The sequence below is a fragment of the Emydura macquarii genome, unplaced genomic scaffold, assembly GCF_026122565.2.
Source record: "Emydura macquarii macquarii isolate MOO-44397 ecotype Brisbane River unplaced genomic scaffold, CSIRO-AGI_Emac_v2 contig_3692, whole genome shotgun sequence".
Lineage (NCBI taxonomy): Eukaryota > Metazoa > Chordata > Testudines > Chelidae > Emydura > Emydura macquarii.
The window spans coordinates 244,725-270,024 of record NW_027133829.1 but is presented as its reverse complement, the minus strand read 5'-3'; the positions used below and the strand labels follow the sequence as shown (position 1 = coordinate 270,024).

Below are 25,300 nucleotides of genomic sequence, written 5' to 3'. Positions count from 1 at the left end.
GCGAAGTTTGTGACCAAATTTCAAGTATCCAAGAGTGTATTGATAATAAAATTCCAATTCATATATATATATATATAAACTCTTCATAGCCTATTTCCATCTTTATTTGAGTTTCTCACATTATACATAACCCACTCAAATCTCGCAGTCTTCTGGTACAGACCTTCCCTGATGGCCACCCAAAATATGATCGGTGGGTAGAAGAATTTTTCCACATTAAGTACTATTGTTATTGGGAATTATCTCCCACAACTTCTCACGTTTACAAGCTTAGCCATGAACAGCACATCAGGTAGATTTGCTCAGGGTGCTTTTAGTTCTAGTAGTTTCTGTACCTATTACATATGCAATCTATTAAAATGCATAGAAGTGGCCTTCAAGTATCATAGTGTACTTAAAAACTAAATGAAACAACCCAATACAGCACATGTTGCAACATGAACAAATATATGTTTGAAAACATTTTAGAATATTGCACTCACTAAGGCATGTATTGTCCTGGAAGAAATTCAGAAATTTCAGGCATTCTTCTATGTCATTACCACTGTTGCTGCAGTCACACCATGGGGCAACGCTGAGACTGTTGGAGTCTATGTAGTTTGGCGTCATAACTGTGCCTATTAACAAAGAGCAACACACTGTACATTAGTAATCTTTGTAATGACCTACCCTTATAACGCTACCCAAACAAGTGACAAACAACATTTGGAGGTAGACAGAAACAGAGGTGGATTAAGGCATAAGCACGATAGACCCATGCCTATGGCCTAGCTCTCAGAGTCATCTGTTGAGTGCACAATCTCAGCTTTCATTTTTTTTTAAAAAAGGTTCTAGCTCTTATGGTTGTTAAGCAATGGGTGAAAACTTGACTGTAGTGTAACTGATGCTGAGATGTCCACATGAGTTTGCAGACAGCTTGAAATAATAGCTATGAGAGATCTAACTGCCCCATACATCTCCGTGGGCTACTAATTCCAAGTCCGACTGTTCTGAAAAGTTCTGCTCCCAATGTGGCAGGAGAGGAACACAGAAAACATATATTTAATCTTCATAACTAGCTAGAACTTATTTTCTGCAGATTTCAATTTACTAATAACGTTGCTTTTAGTGTCAATGCCATTAATGACTTGGATAACACAGTGGAGAATATGCTTATAAAATGTGAGGATGATACTAAATGGGGAGGGGTAGCTAGCACTTTGGAGGACAGGATTAGAATTCAAAATGATATTGACAAATTGGAAAATTGGTCTGAAATCAACAAGAAGAAATTCAATAAAAAGACAATTGCAAAGTATATACTTAGGCAGGAAAAATCAAATGCACAACTATAAATTGGGGAATAACGGGCTAGGTGATAGTACTACTTGAAAAGGAGCTGGGGTTATAGTGGATCACAAATTGAACATCATTCAACAATGTGATTCAGTTGTGAAAAAGGCTAATATAATTCTGTGCTATAGTAACAGGAATGTTGCATATAAGACACGGGAGCTAACTGTCCCACTCTACTAAGCACTGGTGAGGTCTCAGCTGGAGTATTGTGTCCAGTTTTGGGTGCCACATTCTAAGAAGGATGTGCACAAGTTGGAGATAGTCCAGAGGAGAACAACAACAATGATAAAAGGTTTAGAAAATCCTGACTCGTGGAAAGGTTAAACTGGGCATGTTTAGTCTTAAGAAAAGGAAGACTGAGGGGAGAACCTGATAATAGTCCTAAAATATGTTAAGGACTATTATAGAGAGGACAGAGATCACTTGTTCTCCATGTCCACTGAAGGTAGGACAAGAAGTTATCAGATAAATCTGCAGCAAGGCAGATTTACGTTATCTATTAGGAAAAACTTTCTAACTATAAGGATAGTTAAGCAGTGGACTAGGCTTCCAAGGGAGGTGGTGGAATCCCAAGCATTGGAGATTTTTAAGAACAGGTTGAATGAAACACCTGTCAGGGATGGTTTAGCTATTTTTGATCCTGTCTCAGTGCAAGGGGCTGGACTAAATGACCTCTTGAGATCCTGTACAGCCCTAAATTCTGCATTTCTTAAACATTGCCAACAACCTATGATCATGTATCTGTGCTTCCATTCTAACTTTTTTTTTAAGTATAGAAATTATTGGATAAGTAATCTGTTATTTACATTTCAGGCTCAGAGAAAACAACAACTAAACCAAAATAAAGAGTGCATTCCATGTCCTAAAGCAAATACTGGGAATGCCCTCCATTGATCTAGATTATGCGGCCCTTATTCATGTTGCTGAGCATTTAGTCAAATGAGTAGTCTCTCTGAAGTTATTCCCAGTCTAAGTAAATTGTTTACAAACTTGAGTAAGGATTGACCCTTGTTTTTTAAAATGATTCATTCTTCAAAGATTATATTCCAAACTCTGCTGGTGTAAATCTGAAATAACTCCATTGATTCCAAGCCAAGAAGTCAATGGAATTACTCCAGAATTGCTCTCATGAGGGCAACAGTTGGCTGAGAACATATTTAGGCATCTACATCCCCCACCCAGTAGCCTGGAGGTTTAGGGCAAACTTCTCTCTGTTCCACACTAGAGCAAATGTATTGTCAGTGGTAGCTGTGCATGTGGAATGGGTGAAGGACACATATTAGAGACCCACAGTGCAGACTGAAGGGACTGATTTGGTCCATAGAGCCTAGCATTTATAATCCTCACCAAAAAGAGGCTGCCAAACAGCACATTAGTGCGTAGCAATAGAAAATGCAGCACTATTGGAGCACCTTTCAATCATCCAGGCATCGACGAGAATGATTAAATTGTTTCACGAATGAAATGGAAGACAAAGAAAAACAAACATCATGAGATGTCTCGAAGAAATGCTGAAAGTTATGCAGACCTGAAGTTAGCTGCAAATGACAAGAATCGCCCCCAAAAAATTGTTTTGAGATATTTTTGAAGTAGAATGCAAACACTTTCTTTATCTGCTCTCAATCTTTAACAAAAAATTCTAGTGATAATTACCTAGTCTACATAAGACCAGCTTATGTGTAAATAGAACAGTTCACACTATTTATTAAATGCAGTGAGGGAATATAGCAAATATCACTTGCACTATTTATGAAAATGTAACAGCAGATAAATAAGAACAGAAATGCTATTAAATTAAAATAAAATAAATGAAAAATATCGACCCATTATTTCATTGATGATTTCAGCCCACTGTTTCAATTATGTGATATTTATGATCTGGAAGGAATAAATGCAGAGACAAAATGAAAAACCAGAGTTTTTTAATGGAAAGAAAACACACAAGTATCAAAAAAACTGATGATAAAAAAATACTTGATAAAGAATTAGAAAATAAAAGGGTGTGAAGGAAGTTGGAAGGGCCACTAATGTAAGACTTTCAAGAAGAGGAGGTAATAAGGTCATAAAAGTGGGTCTAAACGGAGGGTGAAAGCGTAACAGGTGCCAAGCTGTGATCAGGGTCAGTGAACACAGGAAAGACAGGATGAGGAATATGTACATACAGCACACAAACTGTATATATGGGAAAAATAGAGCAGCTAGTTTAAAGTGTCCTCTAAACCTGGGGTCACATGAGAACCCAAGCAGATTATACGTTTGGTTTTCTGGGGTGGATTCCCTTATTTCCCTGTGCAAGGGATGTTTGGTTTGTTGTAAGATGGCCACTTGAAAATTCTGCTGAAGGAACATTAACAGATCAGGGTAATCATGTAGGCTGGGAGTAAAACAGGTCATAATAGCTCTGTTGTGGTCACTATTTCCAATTGTTGTATCATGTTCTCTGGAGCAGGAATCACAATCATGCATTAGGCAGAGGCAGAACTGGCCTGAACCTCAGCATATCTCCCAGCTCAAATCAGAATATCTTTTAAGAATGGAAAAAAGTTTAACTAAGATTCTCCAACCAAGGTGTGACCCTGAATTTGACTACAGGAATTGGCTGAGGCCTAGCAGAGACGGTTACAATTACTGAGCACATGTGCTTTACAACAGGAATATCAGCAAAGTAGAATATTATAGGAAGAAAGAATGCAGAATAACAGGAATCATTTGGCTCAGGCCAAAAGATCAGCTAATTGTAATAAGATCCAGAATTATGTGCCTGAGACCCTAGGCACCCTTGTATTCACACCCTACTGCAATAATATATTTGTACAAAATATGCCTTGTGAGGGGTCATATGAAAGCTAACATCATGCTGGTTATTAATGTAGAATGCAAGTGTTAACCTTATGCATGAAGTTACAAATTCCCTCTGCATGATGTTACTAGAACATGTTTGAGACAAGACAGCTTAGCCTAGATAAAAGTGATACACAGGTCTGCCCTAGACAAAGTAATACGGGTTAACCTCCTTTTAAATATTAGCAGTAAACAAAACTATCCAGCTAAGGCAGCTGGGGGGATCCTGTTCCTGAACTTGAGAGATGGAGAATTAACATGGCTCCTGTACCCCCGACAGTCACAGGAGACTGAATCCTCAGGAGAGCTTCCTGACTTGTAAGACAAAGAAATCCCTTTGGGTAATAAGAAACACAGAGAGACTCCCTCTTTGTCCTTCATCTCAGGGAGACAAGGAAAGCAAGCAATTTGACCTCTGTAATGGGTCCTGGTCAGCCTGGCCAGCAAAAAGCTGGAAAGGAGACTGTGGGTGAGAGAAACCACGTTGGACAAGAGACTGTGGGTGAGAGAAACCACGTTGGACAAAGACTGTGTCAAAGTTTTAGATTTTTAAATGGGTGTTTCCACTTGTAACCATCTCTACACTTATCTCTTTTACTTGGTATCACTTAATCCATGCTCTTTTGTTAAGAAACTTGCCTTACTTTTACTATAAACCAATTCATTGCTGTGTTTGAACAGAAGGTGTATTTACCTCAGTTAAATTGATAAGCTGTGACGTACTGCCTATTAAATAGAGCGGTAATCTTAGTATCATCTGTGAATGCACAGTGACAGGGGCCACATATTACAGAGAAACCTCTCTGAGGAGCTTTGGGGGCTGGAGTTTACTTGCTAAGTGAGGCTGGAACCAGGAGAGCCTTGAGGAGTTTGCTGATGAGGAAGACAGACTGGTATGGCAGGAAGCTGATACACAGTGCAACTGCCAGCAAAACTCCTTCTTGCTGAGGCAGAGAGGTTGCACAAGTGGCACACAGCTATGGATAACCCCAGCAGCTTGTTACAGTGGCGTAGTTGGCAAGATTTACACACAGTTTGTTCGGTAAGTGAGATTCACACTTCCTGCACTGATGTATTGGTTTTAAGTGATTCATATGCGAGACAGCTAGAAAGCCTATCAAGGAAAGGAAAGAGTTTATTTGGATACCGGCTAACCTAATGCACTTTAAATTATGTTCCATGGGGGCAGGAGACAGAAGCCCACAGGTAAGTCAAAACATGGAGACCTGGGGGAAAAGTTAGAAATTGGGGGGAGCATGGGCCATTATAGCAGGGATTAAGGGAGAGAGAACATAGGGGGGGGGAATCAAATCAGTATCTTAGATGTCTGTATACCATGAGAGAAGTATGGGGAATAAGCAGGAAGAACTAGAAATGCTAGTTAACAAACATAACTATGACATAGTTGGCATCACAGAGATCTGGTGGGATAATACACAGGCCTGGAATATTGGTACAGAAGGGTACAGCTTTCTCAGAAAGGAGAGGCAGGGAAAAAAGGAGGAGGTGTTGCTTTATATATAAAAATGTATAAACTCTGACTGAGGTTGAGATGGAAATAGAAGACAGACTTGTTGAAAGTCTCTGGATAAGGAAAAAACGGGTAAAAAACAGAGTGATGTCATGGTAGGGGTCTCCTACAGACCACCTAATCAGGAAGAAGAGATGGATGAGGCTTTTTATGAACAACTAACAAAATCATCCAAACCACAGGACTTGGTGGTGATGGGAGAGGTCATCTACCCAGACATCTGTTGGGAAAATAACAGCAGGTCACAGATTATCCAACAAGTTCTTGGAGTATATTATGGACAATTTTTTATTTGAGAAGGTCGAGAAAGTTAATAGGGGAGAGGCTGTTCTAGATTTGATTTTGACAAATAGGGAGGAAGTGGTTGAGAACTTGAAAGTGGAAGGCAGTTTGGGTGAAAGTGATCATGAAATGATAGAATTCATGATTCTAAGGAATGTTAGGAGGGAAAACAGCACAATAAAGATAATGGATTTCAAGAAGGCTGATTTTAGCAAATACAGGGGGTTCAATGGGAAGCAAGTCGAAGGAGAAAAACAGTTCAAGAGAGTTGGCAGTTTTTCAAAGAGACATTATTAAGGGCATAAGAGCAAACTATCCCACTGAGTAGGAAAGTAGGAAGTGTGGCAAGAGACTACCCTGGCTTAACCAGGATATCTTCAATGAGCTGAAACTCTGGGATGTATTAGCAGGAGTGTTGTAAGCAAGACACAAGAAATAATTCCTCAGCTCTGCTCCGCGCTGATTAGGCCTCAGTTGGAATATTGTGTCCAGTTCTGGGAGCCACATTTTCGGAAAGATGTGGACAAATTGGAGAAAGTCCAGAGAAGAGCAACAAAAATGATTAAAGGTCTAGAAAACATGATCTATGAGGGAAGATTGAAAAAACTAGGTTTGTTTAGTCTGGAGAAGAGACGACTGAGGGGGGACAAAACAGTTTTCAAGTAGGTAAAAGGTTGTTACAAGGAGGAGGGAGAACAATTGTTCTGAGGATAGGACAAGAAGCACTGGGTTTAAATTGCAGCAAAGGCAATTTAGGTTGGACATTAGGAAAAACTTCCTTACTATCAGGGTAGTTAAGCACTGGAATAAATTGCCTATGGAGGTTGTGGAATCTCCATCACTGGAGATTTTTAAAAGCAGGTTAGAGAAACACCTGTCAGAGATGGTCTAGATAATACTTAGGCCTGCCTTGAGTGCAGGGGACTGGACTAGAAGACCTCTTGAGGTCCCTTCCAGTCCTACACTTCTATGACTCTATGTTAAGAGAGAGTGAACAGAGTGGCTCACAGCTCTGGGTATCCCTAGCAGTGTGTTACAGTGCCCAATCCTGCAATCCTAGTTCATTAACACAAAATCCAATGGAATTTCAGAGAGATACAGGGAAATTAAAAGGATAGGATGAAGAAAAAAAGTAAGGAAAAATGTTTAAAAAACTTAATGGGAAACCTTATATTGAATTCAATAGTTACACTTGTATGAAGTCAGTGTGGGAGTAGAGACAGGTCCAGTTTGATTAACATTGGTATGACCCATGGGTTGGGTTTCACACCTTGGTATCTCCAACCTTTTTCTACACGAAATAATGATGTCTTTTTCCTTTGCAGGTTATCACTTTTTTTTTTTAAATCATATTTATTAATTTTCATTATGTCACACACAAAAACCCCTTCCCATAAAATATAGTTTTAAACTGTGTATATCATACCAATACAATCCATAAACACCCCTGACCCATGCAATCTATTTTCCATTTAACTGGTATAACATCTCACCGACTGCCAATGGGCCTGACTCTTATTCTCATTTACACCAGTTTTCCTTTACTTGTAATTCCACTGACAGCCGTGGAGTCACCTCTAGTTTACATCAGTGCACGTGAAAGCAGAGCCAGACCCACTGTACATTCCAGAGAACCTTCATGTTCCTGAAACAAACAGTGCAGAGGTTTCAAAATCTTGCTGTCGTCTCTTTAGAATTTTATGCAACCTCTTATGAAGTAACTAAATTAAACAGTATTCTATCTTAATGAACAGTATTTTATCTTAAGGACACTAGCTGGGAATGTTTGACATTCAGATGAATGAATCTGGAAAAGCTTGCGACAAAAAATTCACATACATTTTCTGCTTCCCATGTGTTTTACAACAGTCAGTAGGAAAACCCTGGCCCTGATTCTGATCTCATCTAGACTGTTGTAAATTTGTGATGACTCCACTGAAGCTAATGAATTTACTCCAGATCTATAATGGTCTGACTGAGGTCAGAATCAGGACCTTGTTATTTCAGAATATGAAAGGTTTGTTTTAGTACATTCCTTTGTTTATCTAAACTATGGCTGGGAGGCATAAACTCCTGTAATACTAGTCAGTTCCCATCTTCTGGCATGTGTCTGGGGGCTGTTAGGAGAGAAGAAAAATGTTTATTTCCCCTTCAGAAGTTAGATCTCCTTTTGATTTCACTTCCTTAGGGACCCATTCCACGTCCCTGGTGTCAGAAAGCGTTCATGCAGTGTTATGCTATTCGTGCAATATCATTGCCTAGAGGAACACAAACGCACCTCTCTACATGAACTGGGTCATCCTTAAGGTTAAATTGCAAAATGGATTCAATAAAATCCTCTACAAAAGTCACTAGGCCCAATAACAATTTGCCAACAGCTCTTATCCAGAGTTATCTATTAGTACAAGAGTTACTCCTTGCCAGCAGCTAGCATCCTTAATTATATTGACTGGATCGGATTTTTTAGCTACTCAGTTTTTTGTTCAAAAATCAAATGAATTTTTATCAGTCACTCCCCATGTCTTGCTTTCTGCATATTATTTTTTCTGTTAAATCTTGGACTGTGGTCTTTAAAATTACCATGTCTTTTTTTAGTAGTCACCATGCATATTTCACCTTATTCATTTTAAGGACTTAGCTTTTACTTCATTTTCCAGCAGGATCATCCTATTTTGTAATGGTTTTGTTCTGGATGGTATCCCAGAAGACATTTATTTAACAGCAGGATCTGCTTTAGGGGCTCAGCTGGAGTCTTCACTCCTAACAGAAGGGGCTGTAGAATGCATCATGGCAGGGGCAGACTCTGAGTTTGAAATTTCTTTTTTTAATTGGTTTTTTTCACAGTTTTAACGCTCACCTTTTCCTCTATTGTCCAGCCACGACATTTCTGTGGAAAGTTCATTTCCCCGAGACGAGACCTACCAATCAGGAACCCAACAGCATGTGTGGGATATGAAATCTGACTTGCATATAAGTGTTCCCTGGTTGAGAGTCAGGCAGGTGGCAGTGTGCAAAATGAATTTTGGGGAGGGAGAGGGTTTCAGGAGGTAAGTTTGGTCTCATTACACTTCAACTAACAGGCATCTCAGAAAACATTTAGAAAGGCCATAGGAAGATCATGAACATTTTAGTTTTTGGAAGTGAAATGGGACTGGAGTTGGTCTAATTACTGCCTCATGTTTCAATTCATTGTAAGCGCCCTCCACATAGGTCAATACCACCTGACTTTCTGATAACTGCAAAAGCCAGCAAGCTTCAGTTTCACCTATTTTACATAACTTTTTACTCAATGGGCCTGGCCAATTTCAACCCCTTTGTTTTTAAGCTTTACTTTTACTACCTTCCATATGGATTTTCTTCACAGTCAAAGATATTTCTTTCCCCAGTCCTCTGCCCTTATTTGCCTTGCTACTGTACAGATTAATTTACTCCAGAAGAATCTCAGAGTCAAAACAAGGACCACTGAATTAATTGGGGAATTTTGCCTAGAATCTCCTGGCACAGTTTGACCCAGAGTATTAACTTTATTTTTTGTTTTCAGCAGGCCTTGAAGATGTCATCTTTTGTTCCATTTGCAAGCAACACTCAGAGAGCACCCACTCCCCGCAAAGTTCTTACCAATAAGCCCCGAGTAAGCGAGGAGGCAGTCAGCATAGTTTTCCTTCAGACAGCTACTAATAGACCGTGACTCAGGCTGGCAGTTTGTGAAAAAATCTGCAAGGCGAGATCTGCAACATGGTAAGAAAAAAAATGCATATCTTTAAAAATCAAGCCTTCAGGCAGCCTTATTTTTTGCACTCTTTTTTTTTGGTCAATATTTCATCTTCTTAAACACATACATTGTGCACATTTAAACTGGTAATATTCCCTTTTAAATACATCCCTGTCTGCTTTTGGACATTTCTCCAGTCCAGAACTGAGAAGTGTTAAGGTATGCAGTCAGCAGAGGATATTGCATGGGGAAATGTACACTTTATACCAAAATGAGTGCTCTGCATTTCCCACCAAACAAAGGCAAACAGGAAAATCCATCATTAAAGTGTTCGTTTTTTATGGTTCTGAACTCTGATTAGAGAGCAAGAGTATGAAATCTGGAAGAAAATCTGTTTTAAGAGAACACGATATCTGCTAGAACAAGTGGTTTATTGATTATATAGAACTATACCTTAGTACCCAAGGAGTCTCCTTGCATGGCTTATGCAAGAGGCTATCATACAATGTAGTCCCAAACAATAACAGCATGGTCTTGGCCCCAGTTCCGTATTAGCCAGCAGAACAGGCTGGCTAATCCAGGCTGCACCAGATGGTATAACAAAGTCCCCTGGAGAACAGAACTGGAGAAAATGTTTTGTCCTTGTAAAATGTGCACTTACCAGAAGTCTACTGGACTGAGCTCAGGACTTTGAGAGTAAGGAAACCTGAGTTATGTTTCTAGACCTGCTACTGAACTACGTGGCCTTCACTTTGTCATTTCTTCATCTCCAAAATGGGGATGGTAATACCTACCTACCTTTGAAAAGTGCCTTGAGATCTAGGAATGAAAAAGTGCTACATGTATGCAGATGATTATTATAATTTATTATTTTAGATATCCAAAAAAAAAGACTGGGAGCCAGGAACTCCTGAGTTTAATATCAGCACTTTAAATGCCTGCTACTGCTCCCACTAAAGTCAAGGGCAAAACTCCCATAGACTTTAATGGAGCAGGATCAAGATCCTACCATGGTCCTACGCAAGTGACACCTCCCTATCTCCATGTTGGCATCCCCTTACCCACCTTGGCCTGTCCTCATTATAGCTGTTTTGGTTATTTAATTGAGATTGCAGGGTAATTAGGGTAAGAATATTTTTATTTGCTGATGAATGGTCATGCTTTATATAAATGAAAATTATTTAACCTCTTTGCCTCTTTTTCATCTGTGACAGGGGGATAAAAATAGTCCCTTGCTTACAGTCATTCACAGAGATGTTTGAGGACTAGTTTGTTAATCTTCACAAGGCACTTTGAAGATGCAAAGAACAGTATATGCTAAATATTATTTTCTACCACATTATGTAGTTTTCCAGTGTTAAAGAGAACCACAGAAGTTAGCAAGAACCAACTGGTTTGGACAGGTTTTACTTTTCTTTAGTTGGTGGAATCTGCCAGAGACTGACTAAGTTTGTTTGCTATTATTATTTCACCTGTTTTATTAATTGGATTGAAAGAAGTGAAGTGCAAACTTCAAAAGGTCCCCAGGCTTATATTAGGAAAGCATCCTGTTTATTCAAACTATATCTGAACTTTTTTTTTCAAGCTATTCCTCTGGTCGCTATATAGTTCTAACTTCGTATAAATGTCTCATTGACAACATTGTAGCTGAGGGTGATACCTCCAAGCCCAATTTAACTCACCCAAAAGTCCTATTTTAAGAAGATCTTTATGGAGTAAAGTTAACTATCTGCAGATCTTCAGGTACCTCCTACTTAATGATACACGCTCTCCAAATTTTCATAAGCTCTTTACTGTTCTTTATGTCAGAGTACACAGAGTATGTAAGGGGCCAACAAGCTGGTAAATTAAGCTCATAGAGATCTTTAAAGTGTGCAGGTTGGGAAGAGAACAGTAGCATCATGAAGAAAGTTTGGGCAAGCAGTTAGATACTATGGTGTTTTCCCAATCAATACCTTAGACAGAGATTATGAGAACATGGTGGGAGATGTCTGGGAAAAGGGAATCTGGGAGGGGGAAGATAACCCAGGAAATTTCCAGTGGATTATTACATATAAATTATGTTTCAGGACACAGACTAAACTCTTGTGGGTAAAGAAAGCATACTGAGTCTGTGTGGGGCAAAGCCTTCACAATGTGGGCAGGAAATGAAAATTGTTCCATGTATAGTATCTGGGTATTAAAATAGCTCCACAGATTTAAATTTCATTGTTTATGTAAGTAGGCAAGAACCCCAAGAGAAAACAGATTAGTGTCTTGAAAATCCTAAATACATTTTTGGCAGTCACCACAATGTTTAGAATTGTCCAGTGTTCCCTTGGACTACAAGGTGCATACCTCCAGAACTCACTTCATATGCTCCCCATTGCCAAATGTTTTTAAGATCTGAAGACTAATCCCCTGGATGTAACAACACTGGTCATTTATTGTACAGTCTGTTTAAAGAATTTATTTGTTGTAGTAAATCCTTATGGAGGCTCAGAATTGCTCAACTGATCCCTACTGCATACATCTTGAATTCTGTGTTAATTTCTGGAGAATATTTGTGGTCTTGAAAGTTAACGTTCTAGTAGCATCATATGTCTAAGTTTCCATAGGTCAGTTATAGTTCAGAAATTGAGTTCAAGCACCACTGCACTAGACTGCCAATAAATGTTCTCCCTGACCGGTAGGATCTTTCTGTCTAGAGACAAAAAGTAATGGAGTCTCCATGCTACCTTAGTTCTTAAACTCTCTTGAACAGACAACTAATTGGACCAAATACTGATGTGGATTACTTTCCCCTGGAAACTAAACTTAGGCAACCAAACTAATTTTACTTAAGATTTTAGGTGTGATGCCTATTTAGAGTCTCTGAATTGAAAGATTATTTAAACCTAGTCTACTGTGGAAAGAAAAGACCCGTGATCTGTGAAATAAAAACAGAAGGTCAGATTCTCAATAGCGTAAATTAATGCCGCTCCAATCATTTCAATTGATCAATGTTGATTTACACTAATTGAGGATCTGGCCCAAAATGTTCTGATCACTGTGATACAGCGGCCAGTATGATCATCAACCAGACCAAACAAGTGATACAGCTCTTTAAATATGCTGGGATACAAAAATAATCAAAGTTCCAGAGGGGTAGCCATGTTAGTCTGTATACAGCAAAAAACAACGAGAGTTCTGTAGCACTTTAAAGACTAACGAATTTAATTTCTGCAGGCATAAGCTTTCAGGGGCTGTAACCCATCTCATCAGATCAATAATCAAGTTGGTGATAACCAAAGAACTGCAGAAAGCATAGTATTAAGACTCTCTTAGGCAAGGCTGATGACCCTTTTGGAGATTCTGATAATAAGCAAAGGGATAATACAAAAGATATTTTACAACAGGTACTTATGAATATTATGTTAATTTCATATTCCTTCAAGGTGGCAGCTCTGACCAGTTTTTGGGTAGAGGCGCTATTTGGTTAATGTCTTGCTAATTCTCTAGAATCTAACAGAGAATTTTGGTAATTTGGATAGTGACTGGCATTTGCAGGGTTAGTGACTGTGTTTTAGTATACATGATTATATTCATGCAGTGTGTGTGTATATATGTATAGTGTGTATAGACAGAGAGCACAACTATATTCAAAACAATCAATCAATTCACTTCCTGGGTCAGATTCACAAATCCTCCATGTGCATGATCGTATTAATTATTTTCCCCCTCTTTTGGCATAAAAAAGGAATTGAAAGCACCACCAAAAAAAAATCTCCTTCCAAGGAAGGAAAATAATCTCTCCTTTTTGTGGGGAAAAAAATTAAACTGGTCCTATTGTAGCTATGTGAAATCTCCCCAAACTAAACTGCAGAACTTCTGAGAAGTTTACTTTAAATATTGTGTATATTATTAACTGAATAAAATAAGAATGATCCTACTGATAAAACCTAGGCAAATCTGCTCAAAACAGCTACCAGTCTTTTGAAGAAAAAAAATCCCCCAAACCTGGTAATAGCACGAGTAAAAATATTTGGAGCATCCAAAAATACACAGGGAACACGAGGTTCAATTTTTCCTTTATGATCTTTCAAACATGCTGAGGGATAAATGAATAAGCTTTGAAATATTGTTTAAAAACAATGATTTTTTAAATCTATCTTGTGCATAAAAACCAATTCTGTGATGCGGACTCACCTCATATTAGCATGCCCTGTTGCTTTAAGCAATATTAATTACACCTTTATACGTTTCTTTTTTGGAGTATATTTATAAAGCTCTTTGATGTTTTGAAATTATCTGAGGTAGTTGCCACTTCGCCCCTTTTTAAGACTGGTTAATTGAACTATAGTATTGTTTGCACAGCTGTGGATATGTATAAAATGCATACCGTACATTTAAGAGCACTATGGACTTGGTGGTACAGTAGACCCTCTGTATAATGCCCTTCACAATACTGAACTATAGCGAACATGGTGTGGGGCTGAGAGCTCCTTCACAGCCCTGGGGCTGCGGCAGAGGGTTGACAGCTCATCCGGCACCAGGGATGCAAGGGGGGGGGGGGGGCGGCTGACAGGGGCATGGGGCCATGGTGGTGAGAGAGCGTTCCTCCCACCCCATAGCCAGAGGAGCTCTCTCTCACTGCCATGGCCCCAGGGCTGGAGGAACGCTGACAGCTCCTGCTCCCATCCCAGGGAGCTCTCTGTCTCGGCCTCAGCCCTGGGGCTGGAGGAGCTGTCTCCCACCCTTCCTCCTCCCCCCAGTACAATGAACCCCTGGCTATACCGAACAAGTGGCATGGATCCCCAGAGGTTCGTTACATCGAGTGTTTACTCTATTCAGTGAGTTATATAAAACTTCTGTGTGTATTTCATTTTTGGATGCTATTCCCAATCTTGGCCTACTGGTGAACAGAGCACTTATGAAAGAAGGTCAAAAGCACGTCACATTGGTAGGTTAGGTATACACTCATGGAAATGAACCATTTGAAAGGTTTTTGACGCATTGTTGGTGTGGCTTCTTAAAATAGTCAAAAGGTGTCATAGCTGCAGGATAACCTGATAATCAGAAGTAATGCTCCCTGGAATAAAGCAGGGACAGTCACGAATGGCAGTAAGAAAAAAATATGGTAATAGGTACTGGCAATCAGAGAGACAACTATAGACTAGCAGTCTTTAAACACCCATTGGGGGCAAAACTACCATTGACTTCACTGTGGCCAGGGTGTCACCCAAAGGGTTTGGAGGAATGATATAGAAAAAAAAGACAAAATAAACCTGGGGTGAAATCCTGCCCCAGTGAAGTTAATGGGACCAGAGTTTCATCCCCAAAGGAAGAGAGATTTGGGGAAGAGACCAAGAGGGCTCATGAATTAGGAGCTAAAGAAAGGCATGGCACTAGCTGGCTGGTAAAAGAGATGCATGGAGAGGTTGTGAAGCAACAGGGAGAGTCTTCATGACCAAAATGGATTGCTGAAGGCTCTAACTTTCAGTGTATATTATAGATATGTTCAAATATGTTCCACGCACCCACTTAGAAGATGGTAATACTTTCTCAGTTTTTCCGTGTAGTGTATTATATGAATGAGGAATAAACTACTTCAAGTCTCCTTTAATTAACATGGTTTTCTATTACTTTTTTAATGGGGGAGGGACATCCTAAAGACGACGTTTATCCCATTATTTGTGCATTGACTAAATCAAACATCTGAATTGACCGAAACGAGATACTATAAATGAGTCTCCAAAGGACTATTTATTATTCGTCAGCATTTAGTAAATGTCCATCATGGTGGTTGGTGCAGTACAGTGAAAGAGAGCAAAGAACTCTTCCTAGCACTGAACCAGTTTAGTTTTAATTTGGTGGATAATTTTCAACCCGCATAGGAAAATTCTTTGTTGCAGCCAATGTATTTCTATTACAGTAGCACCTATAGAATTTAAAGCAGACTAGAGTCTAATTATGCTAGGCACTGTACATACACAAAACAAGAGACTGTCCTTACTCCACAAAAAGAAAAAAAAGAAGGGGGAAAGGAACTATTATCTCATTGTACAGATGAGGAAGTGAGAAATTCACTAACTTGTCTAAAGCCACACACATCTGTCGCAGAGCAAAGAATTAGAGAGTTCCTGAGTCCTAGTCTAGCTTCCTACCCACTAAACCATCCTCTCTCATCTTTAATACTTATATCTTTAAATGATAACATGAGGCACTATCAGGAGTGTGTTCACACATGAAGAAAATGCATAAACTGTACCAGTTGTGTGCTGTTTTAAGTGAAATATTGAGACTTTAAAATTATATGGGATTAAACGTTCTACAACTCAGATTCTGGTGGCTAATTAGCAAGTCGTCTCTCCATGAAAAGAATAATTTTTTTGGTGCCTGTGGGTACAAAAGATTAGTGTGTTTTTTACTAAACACACATATTTAGTTGGTATCATCTATTTTCAGTTTCTTCTGCAACTCACTGTATTAAGAAGCTATGTAACATAGGTCCTGATTCAGGAAAGCATCCCTAGTTCAGAAGAACACTTAAGAGTAGACTTAAAGTTAAATTTAAAGCTAAATACGTCCAAATGCTTTCCTGAATAAGGGCCATAGATACCTTTTAAATGAAGATGCAGATAGGCACTTAGTGGAATTTTCAAAAGTGCCTGGGGTGGGATCCACAAATGGATTTAAGCATTCAGAGGCTGAGTGCCCTACTTTTAGAAAAATCACAGGAACAATACTGAAGAGTTCCAGAGGGGTAGCCGTGTTAGTCTGTATACAGCAAAAACAAGGAGAGTTCTGTAGCACTTTAAAGACTAACAAATTTAATTTCAGCAGGCATAAGCTTTTATGGGCTTCAACCCACTTCCTCAGATGCAAGTAATAGAAATCATACTGGGGGCAACATATACATATCAAGGGAAGTGACAACAATGGGGGAGGTGGATGAAGGCAGGGTACTTGAGGCCTAATTACAACCATTGAGTAGAAGGTGAGAATGGGTGATCAGAGGTAATTACTTCTTGTAATGAAATAACCATTCCAAATCCCGATTCAGACCCAGTTTGATTGTGTCAAGTTTGCAGATGATTTCAAGCTCAGCAGTTTCTCTTTGAAGTCTGTTTTTGAAGTTTTTTTGTGAGAGAATAGCAACTTTCAGGTCAGAGACAGAATGTGCTGGGAGACTGAAGTGTTCTCCGACTGGTTTATGGATGTTGTTATTTTTTATGTCTGATTTGTGTCCATTTATCCTTTTGTGTAGTGACAGTCCACTTTGTCCAATGTACATGGCACAGGGGCATTGCTGGCACATGATGGCATATATAACACATATAACCTGCACATCTATTAATGTTATATTCTCACCTCCTACTCAATGGGACCAAAACAAAATAGCGAAGGAGGAAGACCTTCCTTACAACCTTTAGCTTAGTGGATAGGGTACTCACTCAGAATGTGGATGACCCTTGGTACAAGTCTCCCTCCTCATGAGGAAGAGAAGGGATTTGAAACCCCTGAAGTGAGTGCCCTAACCACTGGGCTATAGAGTCATCCTAGCTTTTACAGGCCCAACTGATCTTAAATTATTTAAGTGAAGTGAAACAACTTCAATAGGAGAGATTGAGGGAGACCTACATCAGAATATCCCATAGCCTAGTGGGTAAGGCGATCACCTAAGAGGTGGACAATCCCCGTTCATATCCCTTCTCTGATGAATAATCTATCCACTAGGCTAAGAGTTATAAGACACACTGTCCTGCCTGCTGAACTGTTGTGTATGAACTGGATTGTGGGTTCTGATCCAGTAGGCAGTCTCTGAGCATGCCTACCAAATCGAGCCCCCACATATGAATCAAATGGCTGAACACCTGTCTTCCCCGGCGTGTGAATTGCTCTGTGACTTAGGCAGGAGATAGGCACCTAGAGGGAGGCAGAAATGTGTGTGCACAAAAGCAGAAATATAGGCACCTAGAGAACTTTTATGGCAAAAACATAGGCACCTGAACATACAGGGTTAGGTGGCAGCCGTGTGTGAGTTTTGTGGATTACAGAGGTACCTAAAAACGGGGCTTTTGTGAATCACATCACAGGTGCCTAACTTCATTGTGTGTCTTTCCTTTTGCAACTTGGGAGTGTACCACTATCTTCATTTGGACAGAATTTCACAATTGCTTAAGTGCATAAGACCCTGCAGGAGTCTGTAGAGGATATGAGTGTACACTACTAAAAACATGATTTATTCACTTGTTACAGCAAGTAGATAATATTTCCACAAAGTCCATGGGTTTGGTCAGTAAATGACGTAAAGCGCAATTTCCAGATGTGACAAGCTTAGCAAAGATACTCCCATTTGGAGAGATACTGCCTATGGATTACATTTCCATTTCTTTCTCAGCTGCAGAAATGTACAGTGTACACAGACACCAGTCAAGCCAGCCGGGTGACTATATTAATTAGTCAAACCTGCTCTAGCGTCTAGACACCATTTGGCAGACACAACATAGTCACTTAAGGGATGTGTTGATTCAAAATTCAAACAGCAGAATAGCATGCATCTGACACTGGAAAATTTCAGGCTAAGTACATGAACATGTGTATACAGTGATTTCAGTCATATAGAACTAGAAAAGCCAAGCTGAAATAGACCATTCCTCTCAAGTATGAAGCAAATATAGTGTCTTCTGTGGCACTGAGGAGCCTCCATGCAATATGTAACCACTTAGTTCATTTTACCATTGAAGTGTTATTTTTATGGTGAACTCATACGTTATGTCGTATGTAATCAATGTGTGGTGAATAGGCTGATAGGAGTATAAGACTGACAAGTATTTTAGGAGCAATGAGTGTGTATTAGGTATATAAGTAAAGCATGGCTGTAATCCAAGGCCTACAGGCTGAGGCACACATTACACTTAAGCAAGCGTGACATAAATGAGAGACCTAAGAATGACCCTATGACAGTAAAGTCACAAGATTACTGGAAAGAATGCATCCATAGGTGATGTAAATATGTGGTAATGTACCGTCTAGGCTATCTAGACCTCAAGACACCTGATTGTAACATCATAGAAAGTTCTGTTCTGACCACAGGTTACCCTGGAAACAGGCTGACGTAAATGTTATTAAGATGCTGATAAGGAAAAGGGGAACTAAGAGAGCAACCTATGAAAAGCAGTGCACCCCAAAATTTATGGGGTGTGTAAGTACAGCTAAGGAAAAGGAGGGTTGGAACCCTCATGCATGTGCATAAGGTGTTGGGCGTGGTCAGAACAATAAGTCAAAAGAGGTTCCCTGATTAGGCTAGAGTGGGAAGACCTCATTGGGAAGGCCCCAGCAGGAACCACGCTCTATCGATTACCACCTGTTCAGAGATCCACCCGACTCTGTGAAATCTTTGGGTATGTGAATATGGAAATAGCATTGGCCAGTGCATGGACTCATTCAGGTTTTGTATGTGTGTGACTTATAATTAAAGATATGAATTTGTCACAGAGGTGACGGATTCCATGACTTGAAAGGGACCTCTGTGACTTCTTTGACTTCGTTTTCAGCCGTGCACTGTGGCGGGGGCCCTGGAGCTATCGGCCGCCCCTCTCCCCCAATTATTTTTTAGTAAAAGTCACAGTCTACCATGAATTTTTGTTGATTGCCCGCAACCTGTCTGTGACTTCTCCTAAAAGTAACAATGACAAAATCTTAACCTTACTTATAAATACAACAAGATTTTTTTTTTTAAACTTGTAGCTGTGTTAGTGGTTACTGTCCTCATTTTTAACATACTCCTAGAGCCACCAAAGCTAATGGTGATTCCTACACTTTACCTTTAAACTTTAGCAACAGGAGCTGGTCACTATAATTTACCACAGAACTATCAATTAATTCAATTTAAAATAAAGACTATAACTAGAATTCATGTTACTTCAATAAATAAATATGGGACTGGATGTCAGAATGCTGTGCAGATGGTGGCAGCAGGGGTGGGGTGTGAACAGGCTAATGGATTCATGGCTAAATGGTTCTTTCCCAGTTTCTCTCTCACTCACATATGGTGTGTGGAGGTGGGGAAGGCTATATAAGAGTCCCACATAGGCTACTTCAGACAATGAGCTGAAAAAAAAGCCTCTGAGCAGCTCCAGGACCTCAGGGTAGATTCTTCCTCATGTTACCTCCACAAAGGGGAGGTAAGTCAATTTTACTTACCAGTTTTGGGCTGCAGAACTCCTCAATCTGACTTAAGGTATTTGCACAGCCCATGAAGAGACTACAGCTGGATTTTCTCTAGGAACTTTCTAAATACTAAAAGTGGAGATTATAATAGGATTCACATTTTTTCTTTTTATTCTTAGGAATCCAGTGCCAGCTTTTACCATAAGATAATTTCATATTTCTTTTTACTGAATAACCCTCAAAAAAAAAAAAACCATTACAGCACAGCAGCTGCCATGCACCCTAGCTAGACTAACATCATGAATTAAAGACTTGTTTTTTTCCTTTAAAATGAATATAACCCGGGGCCTAAACCTAAAAAAATATATTTAAATCTCACACAATAAGTACAGGGATTGGGACTTCTGACAATTGGAGATTTTCTGCTTTCACATAGGCTCCCCTTGGGTATTATACTGAGAACTAGATAAAATATTTAGTTATACCACATAACCAATTGTTTCGGCATTAACAATAATGAGAAATACACAACGCCGAATAAGAAAAGCCAACAATTAGTGTAGCAGATAGGCTGACACAGTGTCTTTGGTTCAATGATGGAATACAATTCATGAAAACATTTGCCCTCTAGTCTACGACGCCTCCTGTATGGTGTTTTCCCAGTCTCAATCCCACTGACTGTCAAATTACAGTAAACTGTCCTGAGATCCAGCCCCCAGATTCAGTCTGGGTTACCCTGGCAGCTCTCTCTCTTCTCTGCAGGGCTGCGCTGGCTCTGACTAGTGCTCTACTGGTCAGATCATAAGGCCATACCTTGTATCTCAACAGTACAGATATTCACACAAATATCTGATTTAATAAGCTTGCTTCTCAGAATAACAAGAGTAAGGCAGCAGCCTTTTAGGCAAGTAGCCAACTTCCCTGTCCCCTTAACTATAACCTAGTGCTATATAAAAATAATTACTTATTTTCCTCTTTGGGACACAAGACTTTACAGATACCTTAACATATAACTGCTGCAGACCAATAAGGTCCAACTAACCTGTAAAATTACAGGAAAGTGTATTGAGATCCAACCCATAGATTCAGTCTAGGTTACCGCTGGCAGCCCTATCTTCTCCCTACAGGGATGGGCTGGATCCTTTGACTGGTGCTTAAAGGTCCTTCCAGTTTTGCACTCCTAATGGAACTTACTACTGATTGGTCAGGAGCTTCCAGGTTCAAATCAAGGGTGTGTGTTTGTGTGGGTGCGTGCACTTACACAGGAATGCCTGCCCTTAATGAAGACTTTCAAACTACTGTACCTTCAAAACAGCTCCTAACTGAATATGGTTAACATCTTCCTGCACTCCCTCTAGTGTGCTGAAATAGCAACTATGCACTTGCAGTCACTCAAGCCTCTATACTGCCACCTTATCTGTGAATGTTTGGTCAACTCAGAAAGTAGAAAAACAGCAGCTGTAATTACAGCACTGAGGTTTTTGGCCTAACACCAGAAAGAGGGGTGGGGAGGGGAAGGAAGAGGATTACACTATCACCAGTGGTTTTGATTTTAACCTGTCTGTGCAGACTTTTTTCTTTAGTGGCCTCTAAACCTGCATAATTTTAACTGGTATTATATTTACTTATTTAAATGCACACACTATTTATTGGGTGGCTGGGCACAACTACGAATTTTAATAGATCTTAATTATTTTTTTATAAACTTGTGAAATATCTTTATATATGTTAATTAACCAGCAGCTCTGTTAACTTTACGGAACAAATTAGTGTTTGGTTTTTAGTTTTTTGGGGTTTGATTTTTTTCCGGCTTTTTCCCCTTCAAACCTTTCTTGTGTATGTTTTTGGGGGGCAGGAGAAAGGGAGGAGAAAAGACAGTAAAGCTTACATGAATTTACTTTTCCCCTCACAAGAGCTGAGTACAGAATGCTGTTTCTCCACATTAGCTGATGACAGGCAGTCACCTACTTTTGTCAGGTAACATATAGAACCCTGGACCTCAGGAACTGATTTTCAACTGTTTTCCTATTATTTATTAAATGTATTAAGTCACACACAGATATTCCATTCCTGGTTTAATTTATCTTTTTAAAAAAGTTAGTTCATCTTACGAAGAATACCTATCAGGGAAAAAGTCAAATTAAAACAAAAATATTTCCTTAAACACACAAAAAATACCCTTTTAAAAATCATAATACCAAGATTCAATTTTCTGGGTTTTTTTCTGAGGTTTTCTGGTTTTGTATTAACCACACTTTTTTTCCTAAGTAATGATTAGTCTAAAACAATAAACATATTCCATGTCTCCTGGTACGTTTTGTTACTGCACTTTAAGCAAAGCAACGTAAGAAAAGTCAGCACTATAGGAATTTTTCTTTATTTCCTCTTCTTCTCTTGCATTGGTTAATCACTTGGGACACAACATATCCTTATACTCAATGTCTGGTACAAAGAGACAAAAAAACTCACCAAAACTGTAATCCAATGATCGTCAGTGTTAGTTTAAACCCCTAAGTACCGTAAGATCATGCATTAGTGCAATTTTAATTTAAGGTAACTGTGTCTCCACTGGGTCTTAAGGGAATCTACCAACCTCAGATATGAGTCTAAATCAATATGATTTATTTGCAATTGGGTAATATAAATATTTTACACTACTGACCTTTCTGTGTAATAAAACAATTTTCAAAAATATGGTGCAAATTATGGACACAGGATAATGTAATAAAGCATTAGAACAGTAATTTTCTGGTACAGTGATACAAAACAGAATTTTCTCTTTCTGTTTTCAAAAAATTACCTCAGACCATATTTTCTAGAGGCCTGTTTGAAAGAACATCTGGAAAGCATTCCACAGGAAATCAAACCTATATTAAATATGTGTTGTGGAGTTCTGTTTCCTTGCATTGACTTTAAACATGTATAATGTGTTTCTGTTTTCCCAACTGCAAACAAAACACTTGCTTGAGAATCTTCTACAAAATTATAAGGCTGAACTTTTAATTCTAGGTTGGAAAGATGATTTTTCTTTCAACTTTATAGTAAAGGCAACCACGTATTAATTTCAAAATTGACTAAAACAAAAGGGTACAAAATCTGAAATGAAAGCACAGAAAATAAGCAGCATTCTCAAGTCTCCCAATACATCTGGCACTGCATTCAGGCTATGTTTGCTAACAATGGGTGCTTGTAAGTTTTATAGCCTGTCTCTGTAACAAAGCTTTCCAATAACATGAACATATCCACTAGATAATTTTTAATAAAGCCGGTTTTGTATATTTTCATTTTACTTTTTTATGCTACTTAGTTTGTGGCTTGTAATGTAAATGACTACATCATGTTTAAGAGCGTCCACTTCTCAGAGTGCCTCTTGAAAGAATTTTACTTAAGAAAGAACTTGTCCATTATGGATGGAGCTGTTCTCACGTCATTAGAAGGGCAGGCAGCAGTGTCTTTGAATTACAGGCAGGCAGGGAACCTAAGGAAACCAGTCTCTCTTTCAAAATGTTGATGCAATTGCAGTACCTTAGATGTACAGTGGACTTTAGGTATTTATCCAAGGCTGCATCACAATGGAGCACGGAATGGATGCAATATTAAAGCAACTGGCAGACAAAACAGTGGCAATATCATCATTTGTGAATACTAGAGTAAATTATAATACAATGCAGCTGTCCTGCTGGTTTGGAGACTGTGCAAACACTCTTAAAACCTAATTACAGTCTTTGTACTTTTGGCTAACTACTGAGAAATCTATTGGTGAAAACACAGTGGGGTTGATCCTTAGCTCTGTTAAGGCTGTTTTATGCCACTCTTGTGGTGCACAGGCCTTAAAGCTGGCAAAAGTAGCCAATTATCAGTTCCCCTTAGTATATGGAAATCCATGGGTGTCATTGGACTTCCACACATGGTTCTGTCACCCTCTCTTGGCATAGAGGGTGTAACTGGGGAAAAGAGAATAGCCAGAGTGTTCCTCCACTCTGGCTATCCCCTGCAGGACTGTGGGCAACTAGTACACCTCTGAAGCTGCTCTTAGCTGTTCTTCAAGGCTGACCCAGCAACCATCAGTCCAAAGATCACAGGGGCATAAAGGTTGCTTACTGTCACCTTTGTGGGTCCCACTTCTCTGATACCGCTGGGTGAGTCAAACAGCCAGATCTAAACATCTGGAACTACTAAATTAACTAAGAACTGATCTCACACAAAATGCTTTACTTGCTTTTAGCAGATACATGAGTGTTTAATGTGATAAAAGAAATAATCAATGTATTTTCTACCCATATATTATTATTACAATATCCTTCTTGTGCTAACGTTGGCGCACAGGGCAGAAACCAGTCACTTCCATCCCTCTCTCTATTTAGCTGTTGCTTCCATCTGCTTTATGATGCTGAAATAGATTGTTCTACCCTCCATGCCAAGGGAGGTTCTTAAGATTTCTCTTGGATACCCTCATTTCCTCAACCCAGTTGGTTTCTACTTGACAGCATCATGCGGGAGTTTGTGTGGTGGCATCCAGAGTACCTGCCCCAAATATGCCCAATGCTTCCTTCTAATTCTCATGGAGACAAACTGCTGGTTGGTGATTTCTCTGATCGTTTCACTGGCAATAAAGCCTCCCTAGAATCTTATATAGACATTTACTTTGTAGGCGCTTATTCTTCTATCTAACATTTTAATAGATCTGCAGCTCTCGCAGATGTATGTTAGCACTGAGATTATGTTTGAGTTGAAAATGTTCAGTTTTGTTTTGGTTCTATATATAATTGATTTCCATACACTGTTGAATTTAGTGAATGTTGGGGATGCCTTTCCTTGATGTCACGTCTTTCTTGAGGTCTCTGTTGACTAGTATGGTGCTGCCCAGGTAAATGAACTACATTTTTGATATTTTTGCCTTCTAGTATGATGTTACTGCTCAACATCCGGGTTTCAAGGAAGTTTTGGCATCATTGATTTTGAGCCTTGCTTTGCCTTCTGTTTTTGCGAAGGTGCCTGTCTTTGAGCAACATCCATGAAAAGCTACAATATCAACAAAATCTAGGTCTCCAAGCATTTGCCAACTATCCATGCTATGCTAGTGTTTGTTTTATTTCTACCCATCACTATGAGAAAATACTTAAAAGTAGAGATTAGAAAGTATAACATTTTTACCAGTATCAAAATGTTGATGTGAAAGACTTGCTAGTCTTTTGTCTCAGCTGAAAACATCCTATTGGCAACTATGGCCAAGGATGTGGATAGCCTTTGATGTATCCAGATGTTCACAGAAGGGCCTCTGAAACCTTCTTAAAATTCTGAGGAATATCTGGCAATACTGTACGGCTGCCAGACACTGAAACTTTACTATTGTAAATTTAATATTCATGGTGGTCTGTGCAGAAAAATGAGATGTCTGCAGCAATTCACAACATCCAATTAAAAATGAGATGATAACTGGGAAAATAATTCTAAATAGTGCTTGA

The 25,300-nt window shown here is 39.2% G+C and overlaps 1 protein-coding gene across 2 annotated transcripts in view; it reads right to left on the bottom strand.

Moving 5' to 3' along the window:
• The window catches only part of GFRA1 (GDNF family receptor alpha 1), a 184,488-nt gene that overhangs the window by 31,185 nt on the left and 128,003 nt on the right, over positions 1–25,300 (bottom strand). For both annotated transcript variants that reach the window (XM_067537183.1, XM_067537184.1), the window contains exons 5-6: positions 9,608–9,717; positions 483–617 (exon numbers count right to left, since the gene is read on the bottom strand). In XM_067537183.1, coding sequence (XP_067393284.1) covers positions 483–617; positions 9,608–9,717 — 245 coding nt within the window. The remainder of the gene's footprint in view (positions 1–482; positions 618–9,607; positions 9,718–25,300) is intronic.